General features: G+C 38.2%; 1 protein-coding gene across 2 annotated transcripts; it reads right to left on the reverse strand.

The window, feature by feature from the left end:
- Positions 1–2041: 2041 nt before the first annotated feature.
- On the reverse strand, positions 2042–12893 carry LOC148038574 (Transmembrane amino acid transporter family protein). Of its 2 annotated transcripts, XM_087673579.1 has the most exons (14): positions 12421–12893; positions 12174–12239; positions 11731–12054; positions 5881–6161; positions 5586–5800; positions 5188–5211; positions 4914–5094; positions 4425–4644; positions 3990–4125; positions 3857–3880; positions 2826–2973; positions 2534–2577; positions 2387–2449; positions 2042–2288 (listed from the first exon to the last, which is right to left on the reverse strand). In XM_087673579.1, the coding sequence occupies exons 3-14, from the start codon at positions 11925–11927 to the stop codon at positions 2190–2192; spliced, it is 1632 nt and encodes a 543-aa protein (XP_087529705.1). In that variant the 5' UTR covers positions 11928–12054; positions 12174–12239; positions 12421–12893; the 3' UTR covers positions 2042–2189. The 2 variants fall into 2 exon arrangements, with proteins under 2 accessions (XP_087529705.1, XP_087529697.1); XM_087673571.1 differs by lacking the exon at positions 12174–12239 and having other exon boundaries at positions 12421–12892.
- Between the last annotated feature and the right edge of the window lie 9743 nt (positions 12894–22636).

Below are 22636 nucleotides of genomic sequence, written 5' to 3' on the forward strand. Positions count from 1 at the left end.
GACTTCTAGCTAGCCTATATTTGAGCAAAAGTTGACCAAGAAACAAGCACCATATGTAATATTGACCTTGTTTCCATAACACTATCAATTTTACCTTTTAAGGGTCATGCACTAATTCAAGGTTTTGTTGAATTTTAGCATCAATTAGTGCAAGGTTTTTTCCACACCTATGAACACTATTTTCTTAAGTGCTTCATAGATGACACTAGCAAAATGGATATGATGGTGTCAAGATACCATATTTTACCACCTTGATGCAAAGTGCTACATTAAATGTGCTTATCTTCTCCAAAAAAATTAGGAAGGGGAGAAAAAGACAACCATCAAGCTCTATTAGAAACAAATAGCATAAATTACATTCCACAAGCAATTAGTTTAAAGATAACTTAAGATAAGTTTGAGGTTTTCTTCCTATCAAGAGGAAGGGAGGAGAGAGGTAAAGCAACAAATCAAAATTTCAAGATTTTCTTTGAAAATAAACTTCAAGTTAATGATGCACTTCATATTCAAAATCATGGAAAAAAGCTTTAAAATGCTCAATAAATTTTTGTTTGATATAAGGTTGCAAAACAAGGGATGGACTCCACAATTGTATCCAATGACAAAGCAATGTAAAATTTTAAAAATATATAAATTTTATAAGAGTTTTGAAGCTCTTATCACAAATTCCTTTATTCTACCCATTCTAGAGCTTTAATGTACTTATATGTAACTTTTTCTCAAGTCAAACTTTAAAATTCACTTTAATGTATGGTTCTAAGCCCTTGGCAATCCCTTGTGGTTACATCACCTTGTTTCAATTGGGTGGCTTAATGTTGTAGCCAAAGAATAAACATTTGCTTCCATGATAAGCCTAAAGAAATATTTGAAAGCTAAGATGTAAAGATGGCCGCTTGGCCAATCTAGACCATCAACAATCTCATAGTCGGATAGCACAAATAACCCGTCTACATTATGATATGAGTGCAAGCTAAGGCCATACTCCATGAAGGGAAGTTTCTCAATTTGAAGTCGAATAAAGCATACACACCTTAAGTTGTTATTTGATGTGATGCTCAATCAATGACTAGTGAGACGATGATCAAGGGCATGTACAATGTTCTACCAAATTGCTACACAAAAAAGTCACACTAATAGATACCCAACCATTGCCATTACTATGAGTGTGAAGAACAAGGATCTATACTACCCATGAGTAATATCCTTGGACACCATAAGGAGCAATGTAGGAAGGATACAAGCCTAAGTGTTGTTAATTGGCCAATGATGGAAGATTGTGTAGATAAATTATGCTAATCAAACTTTTTCCAAGCAACTAATGGCATGGCTAAGCCAAAAAGCATAGATAACTAAGCAATTTATAAGCCTATTGCAAGCAATCACTACAAGCCTAACAAGTGGACCACAACAAGTGTTAGATGCAAAATTACTGCAAAAAGAAAATTTGAGACAACAATACGCAAGAAAGGTGTCACAACAACTAGGCTAAGGGGTAGGCTAAGGGGGCAACTATAAAAGACATAAGGAAAAATATGTATTTTTTTGGTGGGGGGGATTTCACATTTTAGAGTTTTTTACGAGCCAATAATGTAACACTTTTTAGCAAAATTTATACCTTAGCAAGATTCTCAACATATTCCTTGGTTTTTTGACACATCAATAGCCCCAATGTGTTTGCTTTTTGACACCGATTTTGGAATTGGCCCCCTTACCACAAACTAGGCTCGTAAACTACTACTACAGCCTCGAAATGTGTATATTAGAACGACATGTATTCTGGTTAACGGGGAAAAGACCTTACCCCTTATCTTTATTAATGTGGGGAGAGAGAGAGAGAGAGAGAGGGAGAGGGAGAGGGAGGGGATCTGTGAGTGTGAGAGTGTGCGTGTGTTCATGGCGATGCCCATTTGCTCTGTGTGTGTGTCTGTGTGTGTGTCTCTCTCTCTCTCTACACACACACACACAATAGTTCTCGTGCCCATTTGCAATTCCCGAATCAGCCTTACCTCATTCGAATTCGCAGAAGAAAGTGCACATGAAATCTGAGAAAGCTACGCTAGCACCTCCGCAGAAATTTGCAGGCCGATAATAATATTGTGATACAGAAATCGAGATGTATCCTGCCAGAAGGGCTCTTCATGATTCAGCTACCTGAGGAGCATCTAATCTAATCTCATATCTAATGCCTACTAGCTAGTGAAGCTTTCGATTATTCCAAGAAGAGATGAGTAGGTGCCTGTGATGGCACAAGCGATCCCTATAATCATGATCAGAATACAGAATAACCTCTGCAAAAAACGATAGAGAAGCTAAATGTCAGGTTTCCAAAAGATGTCGAGATCAAGCATTTCATTATGGAAAGCAGTCAATGGAGTTGCGTATATACTTGGAAAACCGTGGCCCTCCTGCCAACAATCTTTAAAAAGCATGCAGCAGGCAGGATTAGGCACTGCAACACAAAGAGACAAGGGAGATTTGCATAAAGTTCATCACAAAAACTTTATTAATAGCACTGTGATAATGGAAACCCTACCACAAGCATGCTGAGGAATGAGCCAATGAAGGCCATAACATATCCTGCAATAAATACCATGCTTTATGAGCAAAATGATAAGCGGCGGACCAACAGATAATCATTCACAACTAAGCACAGCTCTTTGATCCAGATTTCATGAGCTTAGTCTTAAAGAACATTTTGGACATTTTTTAAATCTGCCTTTCTGTTTTTGATCCAACTAGATTAGCCTGTGTGTGTCTGTATCTGTGTATGTGTGTGTGTGGGGTGTGTGTGATTGATATGACAATTGGAGAGAGAGAGAACTCACCAAAAAAAGGAATCAGTAGGGCTACACAAAGCGTAGACACGACAAGAAGAGTTCGTATACCAATCGAAGACCAGTAGTTCTTCAAGCCATAATCAGATGCAGGAAGTAGCTCCTCCAAACTCAAAGCAACAGGAGTTATGGTCAATGCATATGTTTATCACGCTGTGAAGTCAAGGAGAACCAACATTGGACATTGGAAGCCTATGTACCATTGAAAGTCACAAGACCATGCATAAACTTATAACTGCTTTCTTGATCTAAATTTCATGCTCTTCAAAACGTATGCAATAATTTCATGCCCTCAGAAACATAGGCAAAGTGAAGATCCTCTAGAATTTTTAAAAAGTGTGACACATACTTCCCGGTGCACAGAAAAGTCAGTCGATGTGGTACTGCATACATATTCTATCACCTACTTATGATCAGCCATAAAGCAAAAGCTTTTGTTCCAAGCTGCCCAGTTGCTCCATGAAGTTCGTCGTAGCATGTCATTCCTAATGCATGAGGAAAGATTGTGTGCTCTGAGGTGAGGTACAAGTTTGTGCTCAATACATGATCTACTCAGTTAATGCATGTTTCTCTAAGGACTTCTCTTAATGTCACTTGTTCTTCAAATCCTAGCCTTGCTCTAGACATGTTCCAATTCAGGCATTCCACTTAATGGCACAGTATACACAGTTTAAACCCTTCGCACAACATAGCTAACAAGTCGCTCCAGCTGACATCGCCAAATTTGGGTCTGGAAGAGTTTTCCCAAACAATCAACCCAGACAACCGTACACAATTACAAGCATGTCTACTTTCTACTGCACTGTAACATAGCGCAACCTATGCCACAGAATAGGCTACTTCTCAAGTGGCTTTTCTCACACCCTTGCCATCCTCATCCAGCCTGACCATAAATAATTTCCAGATGACAAATTAATGAGAAAATATCTAGCAACAACTAATACATCATATCGTTGCAAGTAAAACTTGATTAGTAGGAGTATAAATCTGGCTAAAGACAAAGAAGCTGAAGTTCTAAAAGGATATTTGGTGAATGGGTTAACAACCTGCAAACAAAATTTAACTTGTAAGAGACATACAAACACACTTTTCGATTCATGACTATGCTCCTAGCTAATTCTAATTTAAAGACTGCACCAGAAATCATATACTTACAGTTGTCCAAAGTGCAATCTTTGATGCCAAAAATTGCTCCGGTAGATTAAGAGTAATCTGAGACTGTGTCTCATCTCCAAACATTGTAAAGCCCATGATGGCCATTCCACCATACATTGATGTACATATGATGAAGCTGAAGTTCACACAAACAACTTTGTTATGACATTATGGCAAAGTCAATGCATAGCTATAATCAATCATGTTTTCCAATGGCATATGAGTATCCAATTAGCATCACTGGGTAAGGAGCCTGTGCTAGAAAGATTTACGATTGTTTGCCAGTACACTTAACTCTCAGCAGATAGAGCACACTCAAATCTAACTGGCGATTTTTCATGAACTTGTGAACGGTGTACTCACCAAATTAGGCCTACTATTATTTCCGCTTTCTTAAGAACACCAAAAACATGCAGATCCAGTTCAGTTGCATACCTTGTTGTTAAGATAGCAGTAAAGTGAGATCGGTTTTTTAAAGATGTATAGATGTTTGGAAAGACTGCATGCCCTGAATAGCAAAAGCCGTATAGGCCAATTGAGACCGGAAGATTTGACAAGTTCAATAAAGGACCGCTTTTGTGAAAACCTACACCATCCACAACGCCTATCCAAATTACACAAATCACCACCAAAACTGAAGCGATCACACCACCCGCTGCAAATAGGAGAACAAAAAGGGCCATATTTAGAACCTTCGCTCCAGCAGCCAGAGTGCAGCAGCACCTAACTGGCGATGAAGGTGTTCAGGTAAACAGTAAGATGCAGACATACTATAAGATACACATTATACTTCATCATGTAAAACGTGGGGGATCATTGAGAATAAGAGGGAGGGATCATCGAGAATAAGAGGGCAAACTTTCCTATATTCTATCACTCAATCATATGCGATTTTCAATGTTACGAAAAGGGGGATGTTTGAACCTGAAACATATGACAGCAGACTCAAATTCCGAAGCCATACTGTGGGCAACACAAAGATGGCTGTCATTATAGTAAAGAGCTCTGCTGCAGTCAGCTGAAAACCACTAAAGCTTAGCTGTGCATTGGGGAACAATGCAGATAAATTGTCACCCTCTAGAATAAGAAACTCTACACAGCAAGCCTGCAGATTAAAGGTTATAATTAGTTATCTTTGGAGCCAAACTTAAAATATATGCATTCAAATGGAGCTTTTTGTTTCAGGTAGAGCACTTACATAAAGTTCAACATACAAAACTATCTGTTGACACAGACAAACACCATCATGTCAGACAAAATTTCTATCCATCTTCAGTGGAAACTAAAAAGCAAGTAAGGTTAAAGCAAATAGTAAAATCTGGTGAACAAATGAACATTCTCAGATTTGTTCCTAAGGAGCTATTTCTGTGAATTCAAATTTCACATGAACTGCCAAATTCATTATTTATGAAATGCATTCAGACGTCTTCACAACAGATCTGTCTTTCTGAACTTCTGTATACTTCTGTGCATATGGATGTAATGAAAGTTCTTTTTCAGGCCATCCAAATATTTGATCAATGCACAGTGATTCTGAAGCTCTTTAACAGAATATTTAGGTTGCATGTAAAACGACCTTATGATGAAAGAACTTACAGATATAATCATTCTTCCAGTCATTCCAAAAGCAGCTTGGCCAATATCTGGATATGTTTCTAGACCATCGTGACTATCCAAACATCTCCGAAGAAGCAGCCCAGTGTAGCAAGAGACGATAGCAAATATAAATAGGAGGCCTAAGCCAAGCCAACCTCCTTCCTTCACAGCAAATGGTGTGGTTAACACGCCAACCCCACATAGCACATTTATACCTGTGAACACGAGCCCAACACTGTTATTTCAAACTTGCAGACTTTTATTGAGTTCTGATCAAATTTGCATGATATATTACCATTCAAGGCACCCTGTGTTGCACTGCACCCATGAGGGACCTCATGAAGGTCTGCAGTTTTAACAGCAGGACGCTTAGGAGGCACCAAGGGGACTTGCTCAAAATCAGGAGATTCACTTTTGTCATCTTTTGTCGTCAGAAGTGAGGTAGTTAAAGTGTCAGATGACTTGGGACGTTTCCTGAAGGAACTTGATAAATAGGAGGAACTCAGCCGAGTGATACTTGGGCTCAAGAAACCTATACTGGGGGAAGTGAGATTGCTATAAACATCCATAGACTGCCTGAGCATTTAGAAAGAGAAAGTTTTGGGTCAGTTGAAATGTCAATATTACTTCTCCATGTTTATGATTTCAGAAAATTGACATTATTCTGGATCTTAATTGACACAAACCTCACACACTGATATAGCAGCTTATATCAGAGGGCAACAACATCATGCAGTGGGAAGTAAATTGCTTATCACCAGATATTTAATTTAAGACTTGCTACTAGGAATTAGGAATAAACAGTTGGAAAGCTTATGAAAGGAAAGTTCAACAGAAGTAATATGTTACATATTTATCTGCAGATTGGCTTTGACCTTCTCTTAAGGATAATGTGCCAATCTTTTGAGTGCTATATACAGTCTAAATATTCTCAGCCCAGCCACTAATAAGTAAAATTGCACTGTCAAAAATAATCATATGCTTGGGCTATTGTAGATAAAATTTCACCATTGGAGAAGAATGTAAAGTTTGGACTGCAGTTGTTGGAATAAGATTTATCTCGTCCAAGAAGCCACAAGGATACAATGACAAGAAAAACATGAAGTGGAACAACCAGGGTGGAACAAATGATCTCCATCTATGGAGCAGCCACTTCATTGAGGACCGCACTAGCAGAAATCTCAGTATCCTTTGTTATTACTCATTGTACATGGTTTTGTCTCATAGGCCATTTTCAGCATCACTAGACATTGATCTCTCCCTCTTTTCTTTTCCGCAACGTCTGTGCGTGTGCATGCGCATTCAGTGTGAGATCCTCCTGAGATGGATGGCAGCATAATACTGATCTGCTTGTGACAGGAGCACAGTTGTAACCTAAAATTCCTGATTGTTGCAGTGAGATAATGGTATCAAGGCCATGAAGTATCATGGCAATAAAGCAGATATGATCACGAGTAATGATGCAAGAGCAGTTGTGCTTTCCAATGTTCTGACATTAAAGCCGAATGCACTCATGACACTGATCACTCATAAATGCTGTCATGACCCTGGTGTGAATACAAGACTGCAGTTGAGGCAGTTATTACGAACTTGAAACTGTAGTTAGCTACAGTATTGCAGTTCGTGAACATTAAGGAAGGCATGTTAGAGCACTTTTTGCAGACTAACTGCTGTATTGCAGTTACAAGTGTTGTTAGCCACTGTTGACCAACACTTGCAGGTGTGAACACTGAACACAGAAGTGACCATTGAGGCAATTGTTAATGCAGTGTGTATGCAAACGTGAATCACAGTATAAGAAAATGGCCAAAGTCAATGTTGGACATGCTGAAAAACAGGGTATTTACCAAATACAACCCAAATTTTGGCACCAAACAAGAATGAAAGACAACCACACTTTCTATGATCTTGATAAGGGTCGGCGAACTACGTAGAACTAAGAATGATGCAATGCGGGCAGAAGTACAAGTCATGATCAAAGAAAAAATGGACAGCATGAAATATTGGAGGAAGAAGCTAGGAGACAGGCAAGAGCCCTACCAGTGAGGGTCACAAGGTTGGGAAAAAAGGGGGAGCCCACAAGATCATGGAAATGCACTTGGTGCAAAGATAGGGGCATTGCACATTGCCATTGCAAATGCATGTGAGTATGCGAGGATACAAACAAAACATGTGCTTTGATTTAGGGATTCTTAGATATGGGATGAAATCTTAAAGCAAAATAGCAGAAACATAAAAACAGAATCAAATAGTGGAGCTAGAATGCCTCTACACCCAGACACAAAGAAAGATTGGCTCCAAAGCCAATGCTCCTTGTAGTATTTCTTTATCATTAATGACAAATTCACCAAGCACAAGACAACTCCCCCTGCACAGATACTGCATGTTAATCAGCATCTCTAGCCTGTAGAACAGCATGATTAGCTTCAGCAATGGTGCAATCAGAAGAGGATGGCAATGGATCTCTCTTGGCAGCCATGATCTTCCCAAAAATAGGCCACATGATGAAGAAAAGTAATGTTTTCATGCCTTTCATGTGTTTCTCTTGCTGTTCCTGTGGTTTGTTAGCTTTTCACTTGAATACAAAACTTTAATTTCACAGTAAAAGTTAATTATTCAACCATTAACTTATTAAAGTAAATTGTCACAGCCCGAAACTTTGGCCCACGCCCAATTTAATAAATTGAACAAAACTTTCATTAAGGTTCATTCAGATTAATTAATTCAACATGTGCACAAACTTGCACATTAATTGATTTCATTTTTTTACTCATAAAACCTTAATCACTAATGGACCTACCCATGTCCACCGCAACCCATGCAATGTCCTAGACTCTCCAAAAAAGAGAGTTCCAAAGATAAACCATATCCCTGTGACATACCTTGAAATGGCCCTTCAAGCCCCCAAAGGGCAATAAACCACATTTAAGCAAACACTTAATTCAACATAACAGTAAATTCCAGCAACATACAACTAGAGCTAGAGTATTGCACCACATGTGACACTTATTGGCCCAAAAGCCTGGCACCTCTTTCAGTATATCTCCAGATTACTTAGAATATTCTGAATTAGATACACATGGTTGGATTTCCAGCAGTTCTGGCAGCACAAGTGATCCTTCATCTACAATCTTCACTAATACATGTGCCATAGCCTTTACTATTAGTTGGAGAGGGTAGTCATAGTGATGCGATTGTTTGGAGGCGGCTTCTTCATCTTCTTCAAGTATTGTATCATTTGAGAAGGCCCGTGCAAAGGATGGTTTTAGGAGATGATCAAACACATGTTGAGGCCAAGATATGAGTTCCTAGAGACCCCCTAGACTTTTACATGAGATTCACATATTGTGCATTCCAGAGTTTATCTATGATGGAGTTTGTTGATCTCAAAGGATCAAACAACAAAATGAGATAGCAACGAGGTTCTCCATGGAAGAATTGTGTTTGTTAATTGGAGGACCCTAAGCCCAACTGCGGTTGCTTTGTCATAGGATACTTGGAGGCATGTATAACAAGAGGAGCTTGCTTCTATGGAGCAAGAGATGATTGACTACCTTGTTTGAGTCATGCTTGAGTTGTGTTTCCCAAACCTCCCCTTCCCAATAGGCTAGAGGAGTATATCTATATGCAAACAGCCGCTTATTCATGGTTTGCTTCTATAGCCTAGTTTCTTGGGAGATCAGCTTCAGATCTCCCCCTCTATGCTAGCTTATGGGAGGGATCTACACCTTTGTTGTGTGATTGCTTCATTATTACAAAAGGTGGCCAAAATCATCAATCCTCAAAAGTTCCATGTATCTTGAATTTGTACACTTCTTCCAATCCTTTTCACACTTAGAGCTTTCTCTTGGACCCAGTCTTGGTGCAAAGAGGGTTCACCATTGCTTTTCAGTACCGAAAGCTTTGTGTCGTCCTCTCATGGCTTGTACACAACACACTTGACTATTCGTTCCTATCATTTAGAATTTATTTTTCTTCCTATGTTGCAGGGATTCAAAGGGGGTACCAATCTAGGTCTCTATGGTGAGGACTTTTAGTGATTGCTTTGGGAGCTACTCTCCATTGATTCCTTTATGCCAATTGCCTCTTAAAGGTCAAGTACAAGCGATAATGTCTTCTCAAGCCCCACTTCTCAACTTCTATATTCAAATGTGCTACATACAATTTCTCTAGAACTATTTTTGCTCAAAAATGTTTCTTGGAGCCATGACATGACGTGGAGTCACAAACTCTATATAGACAATCCACAGGACTCCTTTGAGAGTAGTTAGTCAAAATTCCAAACCATTTACCATTTATATAAACATTTAGTCTGTCTTTGCTCCAATTCTGGTAAGTTCAATGACCCATTGGAGACCTAAAAGGAAGTCTTCCTAAGGAATCAGTAGGGTTTGCACAGAGAGACACAAAAGTCTACTACAAATACTAAGAATGACAAAACACTTAGACACAGAGAATGAGGAATATAATGGGGGAGCTCAAGGAGCGGAGGCTGTCCAACAGCCATTGTCTCTTGTTGGAGTAGCCTCAGGGGTAAATCCTGAGTGCAGCAGACAGAGTATCATTATGATGATGATGACGACAATGTCAACTGTCCACCTCCTGGCTGTTGTAAATGCAGCCTGCACAGCAGAAAATGCAGACAGCGGCAGCTCCAGACGATGATGGAAACGCAGCCCAATCTCAAACAGAGGATGAAGATGATGATGATGTCAGCTTCCACCTCCTGGCTCTTGTAAATGCAGCCTGCACAGCAGAAAATACAGACATCAGCAGCTCCAGATGATGACAACATGGCTGGGCATCAAGCAACACACTGCCAGGCTAGCAACAGCTCCTCCAGACAGGATAACAGCTCCAGCAGGCTGGCAGTTAGGGCGGCAGCAGCCAGACAGGGCAGCAGCAGGAGCAACAGCCGAAGAATTAGGAAGATGATGGACAGCTGGCACTGGAAGTGAGGGAATGGGATGATCAAAATGTGTGAGATGGTGAAAGAGTGAGAGAAAATGCCCACATGCCCTTTAATTGGAAGTTTTGGGCATAGCTTTCTTTAGATAATCCCTTTTAAGACTAATTTTGTGGAGTTAAATTAGGTCGGAATGCATGATTTATCTGACATTAAGGCCTTTATTTTTCTTGCTCAATGCCCGCTCTCAAACCCAAAAAGGTGCCCAAGGAGAGAGACACAGGATAACTCCGCCATTATGTAGCCAAATGTACCACCCCAAAGAGACCAAGGGTGTCACAATGGACTACCCAAGGGCCTACCACGATCGCAAAGACAATGGATATCTCCTCATGGGTAGCCCAAGTGGATGGGTTTTATGGTGTGTCTGTGTGTGTGTGTCTGTGGTTTTTTTTTTGGAGAGGGGGGCAAATTACTGGTGGCAGAATTCCCCCATTATGGAGGACGGTCATGAGACAAGGATGTCGATGACAAAGACCTGACGAGGTAAAGCTGCCAACTTCCAAGGCAGAGGGGATACCTGACTTACTGACCACCTGTAAACAGATATAGATAATAAGCTAGGATCAACCATCACCTACTAAGACATGTCTTTCCTCTCGACATTACTAATAAACTAGTCAGTATGCCTGCATAAACCTTGTTTCCATCATTATAATGATGTTATACATACGGATGTTACCTCCTTTTTTTTCCATTCACATGGACAGCCATTAGCTACCACCTGATTGAACATGATATGTAGCATTTAGACTCTTGAATTATGACGAATAGGAAATTAGATGCTAAAAGTATGAAAGGCAAAGATAGACGTAGTGTTTGAACATGATAGATAGGCCTCAAGTCACTTCTCTTACTTGAACGTCTATCGATTGACAGATTATTTAGTACAATTTATACCACAAAGGAATGATGATACTCAGTAAAAGAGCACATGCGACATCAATCTCAGAAAAGGAAGGAAAAAAAACTCAACTCAGAATCAAATTATGAAGAATCATCAGAACACATTCAACACTGCCTATGTATTCAGTAAACCTAGATTCGGCTACCATAAAGAAATGCAAACTCATAATTCGACTTGATTGATCGCAGTGTAGGCTTCTGAAGAGAAGTATGAGTGTAACTTTCATAGCAGAACATAGTGATTAGCAAAAGGGGTTGTCAAGAGGAGGGCACCTGTAACTTTGAGGCCAAACCGGTGTCTGGTTATAAGATCCTCCAACTCCAGACCCTCGTCGTCGAGGAGACAGTGCAAGGGACGAGGAAGAAGAGTCAGAAGTCTCACCCCTTTCATACCCACGGCCCTCACCTTCAGGATCGTCTCCGGCATATATGTGTCCATCAAAAGCAGACAAGGATTGATCCTTCCGCATTGCTTCTGGAGGCAAGAGCTGGCTTGAGAGGTGTGGTGACTAATGTATTTTGCACTTTGTCTTGGATCTACTTATCTACTGGTCACAAGGCCTTTATGTAATCCACAGTGTCTTGTGCTCGGATGCTCTGAAATCAGCAGAAGAGGGGAGCGAGAAGGATCATATTTAGAGAATAGATGTCCAAAAATCTCATATATCAATCTCAGATACAAGACCAGGAAAACAGGACAGGTAAAAGACCCAAACCCAGAAAGCCCGCAAACCACAATCCAACAAGCACCAATAACGACAACCCACATCCCATTTTCTTCTCTTTAGTTTCGGTGACACCAACCGAGGCCATTTACCGAATGTGGACGCGAACCAGGAAGGAGAGGATCAGACAAGAGTCCGCAAAAACAGAGTAGTAGTTATAATAACTGACGTCGAAAAGAAAAAAACTGGGTTTGTCCTATAAAATGGAGCCATGTATAGTGTGGCCCTGCAAGTTTACCTCTTATAACCTCTGCTGCCATGGATGGATGATACAAATTGCAATGCTATTTTAATCTATTTCTCGGAGGGGAGGCCAATGCTGTCTGCGCTTGGCATTGGGACACGAGTTGAGTTGTGAGTCAGAAGAGGGATTTAGGCGGAGCAATAGGGGGGGGGGGGGGGGGGGGTGTCTGTGTTCAATAGGCGGGGCGGAGGTTGGTGGGCGGGGTGTGTAGGTGTGTCTTTGTGGATCTTGTGTGCAGCTTGCAGCTGTCTACGGGGCTTCGATAAGGGAACGAGAGACACTTGCAAGTCCTGCCAAGGAAGACTAGGGCAGGCACTACATAGCCTCTAGCGATAGAGAGAGAGAGAGCGCGCCGGGGAGGGGGCGGGGGGGAGAGGGAGAGAGGGAGGGGTGGCCAATTCTGGGAAGTGGGGTTAAAGGCTCAAGGCTTTGAGGCTAAAAGCCAGATCATGCAAAGGCTCTCTTTTGCCACCTTCTCTGCCTCATGAGGCCCCTGGTCCCATGCAGCCAGCCCTTAGTAGCTTCCATGGTCCCTTCCGCCCTCGCTCCCCCAGAATTCTCTGTATAATATAATATATTTCTCTCTCCAGGTCACATGGGGTTCATGCTTGCCACGTGCTAATCCAAATCTACTTAATTCCCACATCCTTGTTTTTGTGTATCTTACTTTGAGATTATCGCCCATCAAAGATGCCAGGAAAATACTGGTTCCGGCCAATAGCTCAGACACTTAGTGCTACGTTTTCTATTTCTCCTTAAGTGCAACCTGTTTTCTACTTGAAAAATTAAAAGGGATATATCCCTTGACTTATTCTCTATGTGAAAAGTTAGAAGAAATATCTAGTTCCCTTCTTGACACCCCAAATTTTCACCAACAAGATGAAAGGTCCTTGGCACCATGATTATTCTTTCTCATCCATCACTATCAAAGCACAAGCATATGCTTACAGTCTCGCACTTACTTTTAGGAAGCCCTCAGGAGTTAGAAATACATTGTCTTGTTTTGCATGTGAAAAAAGTTGCAACTATATATACTAATTAAAGTTTTGAAACACCATTGCCAAATGGTTCAAGAAGGAAAAATGCCTCTTCAAATCCACATAGATTCGGCTAAAATCTTACATAAACATGAAGATAAAAGTTCAAAAGTCTCAAACTAGGATGACAAGCTTTCATATATGGTTGAAACAAAGACATTTCTTGACCCCCGTAAGGCTTACACAAAATATCGATATGTGCACATTTAATAACTTGGTGACAAAGCCTTCAAAGATAGTGAGCCTGAATGCGTCCATTAACAATTTCATTGAGATGAACATGTGGTCCCGAAATGGCATGCCTTGTACTTTTGCTTTCAAACTTACTTGAGACACCGAGAGATCTAGACGCCATGATTGTTTGTTCTAGGGTGTTCCAAAGTTTACCTCTAAACATTGACCTTTTTCTTACAATTGCTCTTTGATTGCTTGAACATGATTGGATGCTCAAAACATGAGTCACATGTGGACCTAGGTTGACAAATATGTATTCAATCCCAAGAGGAAAAAATGTTGCAATTCCATGAGCATTTAGCAATTCCATGAACCCGAATCTATGTGAGGGTGCTAGGTAGTGATGTGTATAAAGTATGAGAATTTCACTCTCAAGGTTGCAAAGCAACCTTTTTTTTTGTTTTGTGTGAGTGTACAAGGTTGCATGAAGGGTCGTAATAGAAACACATCCTTGCACCAAAATTTTAAAGGGGCTAGTTAGACCCTTGAGCTTTGACATTCAAAGGCTCAAGCACATTCTCATTCTAACAATAGATGTGATCTTACGTGTGTGGGACACAAATATTTATGAGCCTCCACCCTATCATTTCGTTTGCTAATTCTAGAGCCTAGAACACAAGGCAATGAATGCATGAAACTATCTACTTGCTCTTTACGTTTTGTAAAAGACAACATATGCATTCATTAAAGATTCCCACCATCTTAAAGATTATGGCTAGGAATGTTTATATCTTACATATTATGACTAGGAATGTTTATATAGAAATTATTTGAGTTTGAAAAGTGGTAAGTCATAAAGTCATATTATGAACTTTATTAAGGTGTTTTTGACCCCTACTAGAGGTGGACGCATTGACTTGAGGTGCAACGTTCCCATGCAAGTCTTTAGTTGTGGGGAGCTAAGTGTGTCGACCTGGTGATTAGCAACCGAAATTTTTTCCATTGCATCTCCTATTTATAATACCATATTACATGGTTTATCTTCTTAACTCTTGAGATCTTATGCTTGGAATTCCCAATAGAGTAGAGGCAAGACAAGCCTATGTGACATTTTTTTCCAACAAATTCAATGCATCAAGGTTTCTACTCAAAAGCATGATTTGTAGCTCTTTACAACTTTTGTTGTATCTTATTTAGTATCTTCCATAAAACCTACATTCAAGGTTCTATATTCTTCCTCAAGGGATAGACTCATATCCGAGTGTAAAGGAAAGATTCATTTCAGTAAATAAAAATCAAATTAAATGGAAACAAGAAACATGTACCAACAAGTGGAATGCTAATTTGGAGGAGTAACTATTGCATGTCCAAATCAACTTGTATGCAACTCAGTGATGCCTTACACATTAGAAATTGAAGAGTTTGGGATGAATGCTAAGAAAAATAAATTTAGAATCATTACATTGCCTACAAAGGCAAATGGGAGCTTGTGGATAGAAGCTATTAAGTTGTAGTGTTGTAAACATGCCTATTTCAACAAAGTCACTAATCATCTTCACATCACATGTGAAAAACTACAAAATGATGCATAAAGGCACTTTTTATAGGTTGAAGTGGAAAAATTTGATTGATATTTTATTGTTATGTTAAGATGATTAAGTTGTATCCATGCTCTTCAATTGGAAACCTCATTTTGTTTGGTGTTTGCCTTCATAAGAAGAGTTGTATGTTAAAAGAAATAATCTATTTTAATCTCTAAAACCCTGAGTAATCCATTTTCAAACCAATCTCACTTTTTTTCATTATCGAGAGACTTGAATTAAGAAGTTCTTTGAGAACTCCTATTAAAAGTAACAATAACTTTTAGCTCACCTGTCACAACCACATGATTGTCTATTTAACCTTAGCGTGCTCGTCCTCATTTGTCTAGAGGAAGCAAAAAGAGAGGTGCAACTTTTTAGATTGGCTAGCTTTTCTACTTTGTCATATGCAAAGAGGAAACTAACTTCTAGAGCTTTATGGCATTGATACATTTACATGTGGCCGAATGAATCTAGAATATTAATACATACTATCTTTCCAATCACTATGTACATAGATTCCAAATTGGCGATGTCCTTGATGTCATCAAAATCAAATTGGACAATATCTCACATTTCATTTTGCTTATATCTAGAGGATGACAAAATAACTCACATAAGATATGGTCATAAACATAGGTTGTTTTATTGATAGTTATAATCTACTTGCCACACTTTCTTGTATATCGTTTTCTTATTGTTTATATTAATACTACAATATTATAGAAACAAGAGTAATTGTATACCTATTTTGACAAACAATGTGTGTGTGCACATGCATGTGTATAGCATGTGGTACTGCTTAGAAAGCCCCTCTAACATGTAAATGATCAAACTAACTTTGTATCTATGGTGCAAAATATGGATGAACATTTAGGTGGTTAAATGAATTACCCACTCAAATAAATCTTGCAATTGCCAAGTTGAGTGCAAGATCCATCTCTTCCTCACAATAAGCAAACAACAATTCGGACTAGAAATGCACAAATGTGTTATGTCTCAATAGAACTTGTTCTACTCATCAGAATTAAAAAATACCAAAAGCTTTCCATATTGCGTGTATATTGAGTAGCAAACCACATTTAAGTATAAATACATAAGATGCATGCATGTTAAAATAAGGGAAACTTACCCTTTGTTCTATAAATACATAAGGTATATATGCACATCCAAAAAAGGGAAACTTTTTAATCATTTTAAGAATGAAAATGTTATCACCATTATTGATATGTACCATGGAAATTTGCAAGATGAAAGGTAGATAAATGGAGCTACCACCCGATCTCCTTTTTAGGTAAGCTATTGGTTATAAAGTTGATGCTAGCCTCACTTGTAACATTACTAGCAATGGTGCTAAAAAACCACTTGGGTATCAATAGAGAGGGAATTTGCAAGGAATTTGCTAGCTTTATGGAACAACCTTGTAGGAAAAAAGGGATGGAGATCCAAATAATGGCCAACGATCACTCCCCAAGTGAGTGATGGGGGGCTACATATCCCCAAATGAATTATCAAAGCCAAAGGTTTGATTTTCAATTTGTTCAAAAGGGTTAACGAGGACTAACCTTGGATGGCTATTCTAAGGGGTTGGCTATCATGCACCAAGCTTTAAAGAATTCAAAGTGGTTGGCATGCGATGGATGGATCTAATCATGTTAGGTCAAAGCATTAAACTATTGCAATCTTATGTGGCTTAGAAGGTGGTGACAACATGTGATTGGAGATGCATCATGCATCATGGGGTGGTGCACAAGATAAGAGAGGTGATTCCTAGTTAATGCAAATCATTTGGACGAACAAATGCATCTTTGATCCACCCTATAGACCGATAGATGAAAACGCCCACATGACCAATAGAATCTCAACTAAAGGCTTGGTAAGATGGCAAGACCTATGGGATTATAGGAGTATAGAGTTCATGGAGGTTGATAGATCCAAAGGTCAATTCAATTTGATGGAGGGATAGGCAGATTATTTGCATAGTAGATTTTACATGTTTATACATATTTTTAATCTTTAATAGCTCAGCCTTCTCAAAGGAGAGAAAGACTTCTCAAATAAGTCCATGGAGCACTTTACACAAGCCACTGCCTATGCTAGGAAACGTGGCACCCCAAATCATGGCTCACGACCTGGGCTAAGAGGATTATGAGAACTTACAATGCCACAGGATTAAGAGAACTTACAATGCCACTCAATCAAGAATGCTTAGCTATTTCATGTGGAAGATAGTCATGAACAAGCTCCCCATCACGGAGTGGTTGCATAAAATAACCAAAACCTCCCATTGTGTTCTTTTTTTTTAAGGGAGAAGGAGACGATTATGCACTTGTTTTGGGAATGCCAAGAAGCTAGAAGATTGTGGAATAAGGTCAAAGAGTAGACTAAGAGAGCAAGGTTAATTGAGAATTTCGATTTTAAACTAATGCTCTTTGGAGATAGGGGAAGAAAACATGAAGAGACATCCTACTAGCAACCCTATAGGCCTTTGGTGGGAAAACTAGAATTTATAAAGCTCTTTAAAAAGCCATCAATAAAGTTTGAGATTTTTGTATGCCTTAAAAGTCACCCATTTATGGCATTTATCTTTTGTATATATTTCTATTGATAATACAAATTACAAAGTTATAAAAAAAGTGGAGAGTTTTGTTGAAAGAAGGGAAACTTACCTAAATAACCTTACTTTTTGTGGAGTTTCCCAAATCACACCTCAATCCTCATTTTTACAATTACCATTATAGCCTCATTTTTGTGGAGTTTCCCAAATCACACATTTTAAAAATTACCATCATACCCCTCATATTTGGTCAAATTTTTCAAAATACCCCTCAATCTCAAATATTCCCAAATAGCCATCATAGCCCTTACATTTTGTCAAAGTTCTCAAAATACCCCTTAGATTTCAAAATATTCCAATGCCCCTCAAAGTTTGAGAAATTTTCAATATAGCCCCCATAATTTTTGCATAGATCTACCAATATGTTATATCATGCATGCTCTTATTATGAGTATATCTATTTCATGAATGCAATACAATAAAATGAATATATTTATTGATATAAAACATTAATGAAGACAACATAGCTCATATTCATAGACGCAAATGCCACAAATTTTATGCCGCTTTCTTGAAATCTTTGTTTAAAGGCACTCAACAATGGACCCTTATTGTAAAAACCAAATGACTATGAAAATGACCAAAAGATACAAGATCAGTTTAGTAACTTTAAAATTTGAGGGCCATTTTAGGAATTTCCCAATATAGAATAGATTGGATAATAGATATGACTCAGCATCTTGATAAGAAAATAAGTATAGTAAAGTTAGCATTGAAGGGAATAATACTTGGAAAAATATGGGGTTGGATGCAAGTACATGAATCATGCTTGTTTTAATGGGATGTACATTGCACTTGGACATATTCTCTTGCTGAAAGATTGAAGGATTCAATATCCTCAAATGTGCTTTTTTTTTCCCCATCCTAGATGTTTTGTTACATGAGTTGTGCATGTTGGGGAATTGTGCCATGTAAACTCCTCCTTGGTAAATGGCATGCTAAAGATCCATACATTTGCCTTCCTTCATAAAGTGTAAGATGTGACAACTTAAAAAGCTTACACCATGTGACTTTAAGGCGGTCTTAAAAGAATCTTTCTAGTCAACTATCATCTTGTTCAATTGAAGATGCTAGAACACTGAAAGGTTCCCACTGAGTTTTACTTTTGGCTATGTATAGCTAGAGTTAAGATATTCATCGCCCCACTTTCCATTGTGCAAATCAAATCAGTAAACGTGGAAAGGTTCCCATTGAGCTTTATTATTGGCTAAGTTGTACAACTCTAGCTAAGATCTTCATCACCCCACTTTCCATTATGCAAACCAAACTAGTAAATGAGAAACTATTTGCCCTTAGAGCATTTTTGTAAGTTGGTTTGCATGAGAATTCTACTTCTAATTTCACTATTAGACATGAAAACAAGTAACTTTCTTGAGGTTCCTTGGATTACCCCACACAATGTGGTGAAGGAAGTCCAAAAGCTCAAAATAAAATTTGGGGAACATTGTAGAGATATGCCCTTTAAAGAGCATGATAGACTCTCAAAATTCCACATGTCTCATATTTTGTTTGTAAGGTATTCCCACATGACAGTATAGAGATGTGTTCATGCTAGATGCAAATTCATGACTTGTTACTATCACTAAAAAGAACCACCATATATATTTGTTCTTAGCATAAAAATCACAAAAAGTTAAAGAGAATTGCCATAGATTGTTAGTGGCCTATATAAATGTTCCTTTAATACAAACAAAGAGGGCATGGATGGGCATTTCTATGGCAATTTTTGCTTTGAAATAAATATGTCCATACAAGAAGGAGTATTATTAAAGAACATGACGCATACTAAACAACATGGACATAAGATTCCATTTTCTATAGTTTTTATTTGGGAACATTGCCCTGACCCTATGGCAATGCTTAATAATGAGTGCCAAGTTGGGGGATATGCCCATTTAACTCTTTTATATCAAAGTTAACTGAAGTTGATTGTCATTTGGGTTATAGAGCATGGGATTTTGTATTTTTCTTTGGATTGCAATACTCTAATAAAATATATATTCTCTCAATATGTTTGCATGTAAGCACATGGTTCTATGCATGTGCATGTGTGTGCATGTACATGTGTAGGCAATGTGCTAGCATGCTTCTTCATGTTCCCAAATTTTGAAGAGATGACTTATGGCATATGGTATCTAAGATTCGTTAGAGAGAGGCATAACCCTACAAGTTCTAGAATTACAATGTGGGGACTCTGACATTCTCATATGTCACTTTATCTTGAATCTAAAATGTTTACTACCCACACAGATTGTGTGTGATGAAGAATGTTTTCCATTTTGTTATGAAAAGATTATTCGTGTGAATTTCTGAACATGTGTCCTATGTATGCCTTCAAAACATCAAGCATTGTAGGTTGTAATTTTATGTAATTGTCGGCTGAATTGCTATTCATAGATGTGGTATTAGCTTATTGATGATGAAATAAAATTTTCTATCGACGCATGATGCAAAATCAATCCTTTATCTTAGGAATGTAACTACCTCAAATTCCTTAATTTAATAGAACCAAATTGGTTGGTCATGCTATTCAAACAAGAGTAGAATGTGAGGGCTTGGTTTCTATGGTTGTAACATAGAACTCATTAGCAAGTAAGCTCAATGCTCACACCATTCAATAGCATTTACTAGACCTCCCTTACTCATGGATTGTAGTAAGTTCTATAAAGTCATGGATCTAGGAATGTGTCTTATAGTTCTATCTTTGACAAAAATAACATGGATGTCAAAGGCTTATCTCTTACCCATGTTTATTTGGGAGCATTCCCTTATCTTAAGTATTCGTTGTGTTGAGAAAGTCACAACACCATGATAATAATTTATCCAACATTACAAAACCCTTCTTCACAACATAGCAAAGTAGCCTATAGCACTCTAGTAAGGAAAATGTGCAAACACAAACATCACTTAATGTATTGCAAACACAAAGTCCACATTTGGACAATAAACTAGAAGGGTCTTTTACAAAGTAAGCAATAAAGCACAAGGATAGAGTAGTATGGAAGACCAAACATTAGACAAAAAGTGACTAGAAAGGGCAATGCTCATGTGCAGCTGTGCACTCTTTTTTTTTAATACTAATGATTCCTTGAGAATATGATTGGTTTGATTCATTTACATGGGGAATATGTTGTTTCAAGAAATGGTATATTCACAATTAAATTTGAAAAAAACCTGTCCAATATAAAAAAGGTTAGCTTTCCAAAGGAAAGATGAGGAGTGCATGCATGCATGTGCATGCACACGTGTGCACACACACATAGAACCAATGGGGGGAGGGGGGAGGCAACATTATGAAGAGTTCTTATAGCTTCTATGTCTTTTTGGTGGCATGTGGAAGTTTAATTATTTATTGATTAGAATGTTGGTTCTCGCATCTCCCAAAAAGAAATGGACACATGCACACACACTCCATGGCAAAAGGGAACCCTACTAGAAGCCATATACAAGTGTTTCTGTAGAGTGTGGAGCTTGGAACCAACCTAAATAATGAGCTACCTAAATTTCTACTTTGTATTTATCATTACTTCCTTGCATTTCTATTTTGATCCATTAAGTAGACACTCTAAACTTCAAAACCATGCTTAAAGATTGTGTTATTTGTTGTATGGTGCATTTAATTGGTCATAGTTCACATTACAAAGAAAACACCTTAATGATTGCTGATCATGATGAGAAGTGTAGTTGAGCAAGAGTCATTGGATAACTTCATACATATGTAATACAAGGGACATTGAGATGCTAACAAATAAGATAGACATAGGCTACATAGAGAAGAGACATTGACAATGTGTCCAAAGAAGTGGGGTATAGTCATTTTCAAAGGGCTCAATATGCAAAATACAAGGTGATGCGTGGTTAGATGCTCCACATTGGTGTGCTGATTTGTCATCACGTGGTGGTATGAACATCGCTATCCTTATCTAATTCAACTTAAGTCCATGCAAAATAATGTCGCATTTTGTATCATGGAAAATCAATGTGATATAAGGTCAATCTCAAGTATCCCCAAACTTGTCAGCAAATCATGTGTCGTCATGTTGCATATATTCCTACACATCTTTCTTACAACACATGTAAGTGGCTCTAAAGAAAAACCAAAAAAAGTCGATTGTCAAAATTATCCTAAAGTGAGAGAAGATGAATGCAAGATTCTAATACAAATTAGGAAAATACTCCAATTTATTATTTAACTCTCTATATCACTAGTCAATATCATCCTAAAGTGATAAAAGATGAACATGTATTTTAATACAATCAAGAAATTTGTTCAACTTGCCATCCAATGCTCCTAAAATATTCTTTCTTTAAGGTGAAAAGTAGACATTAGCTTGCTAGCTTTCGAGAGGTCACCATTAGTCTCTTGCACTAGAATTCGAATACCACATAGAACCAAATACTTAAACAACTAATATAAATGGTTTTTATAGTTTCTAAGAAATAATACTATTACAAGTACAAACCCCCAGTTATGATCAATTACATTTAGTTTGTCTCCTCGTTCATAGACCCAAAGGCATAAAGTTCAATTAAGCACATATTTTCCAACTTTGTTTCACTCTTGTATGTGTATGATACATTAATCCATATATGGAATAATAAAAAACTTTTAACCACCTTACATAGGGCATATACTTCAATTAGATTTATGTCTTCCACTTTGTTTTATTCTAACATGTTCCTATGAGCTTAGAGACATTTGTCCATGTTGCATAAACTTGATCATGGTCAAGCTTGAGACATTGGGATAGATTTAAATAGCTTAACCCTATCAAGATCATGCATTTTTTAATGTCTTTTAA

This window comes from Lygodium microphyllum, chromosome 3 (assembly GCF_053477565.2).
Source record: "Lygodium microphyllum isolate KBCC chromosome 3, Lygodium_microphyllum_v1.1.10, whole genome shotgun sequence".
In the NCBI taxonomy this organism is placed as follows: Eukaryota; Viridiplantae; Streptophyta; class Polypodiopsida; order Schizaeales; family Lygodiaceae; genus Lygodium; species Lygodium microphyllum.

Excerpts from the sequence above, each read along its gene's own strand:
- LOC148038574 (XM_087673579.1), bottom strand. The coding sequence starts at position 11,927 with ATGCGGAAGGATCAATCCTTGTCTGCTTTTGATGGACACATATATGCC. Across the intron at positions 6,162-11,730 it reads GTTTGGCCTCAAAGTTACAG|GCAGTCTATGGATGTTTATA; the intron begins GTGCCCTCCTCT and ends CTAAATGCTCAG. Across the intron at positions 2,450-2,533 it reads CATTCCTCAGCATGCTTGTG|TGCCTAATCCTGCCTGCTGC; the intron begins GTAGGGTTTCCA and ends TTTGTGTTGCAG.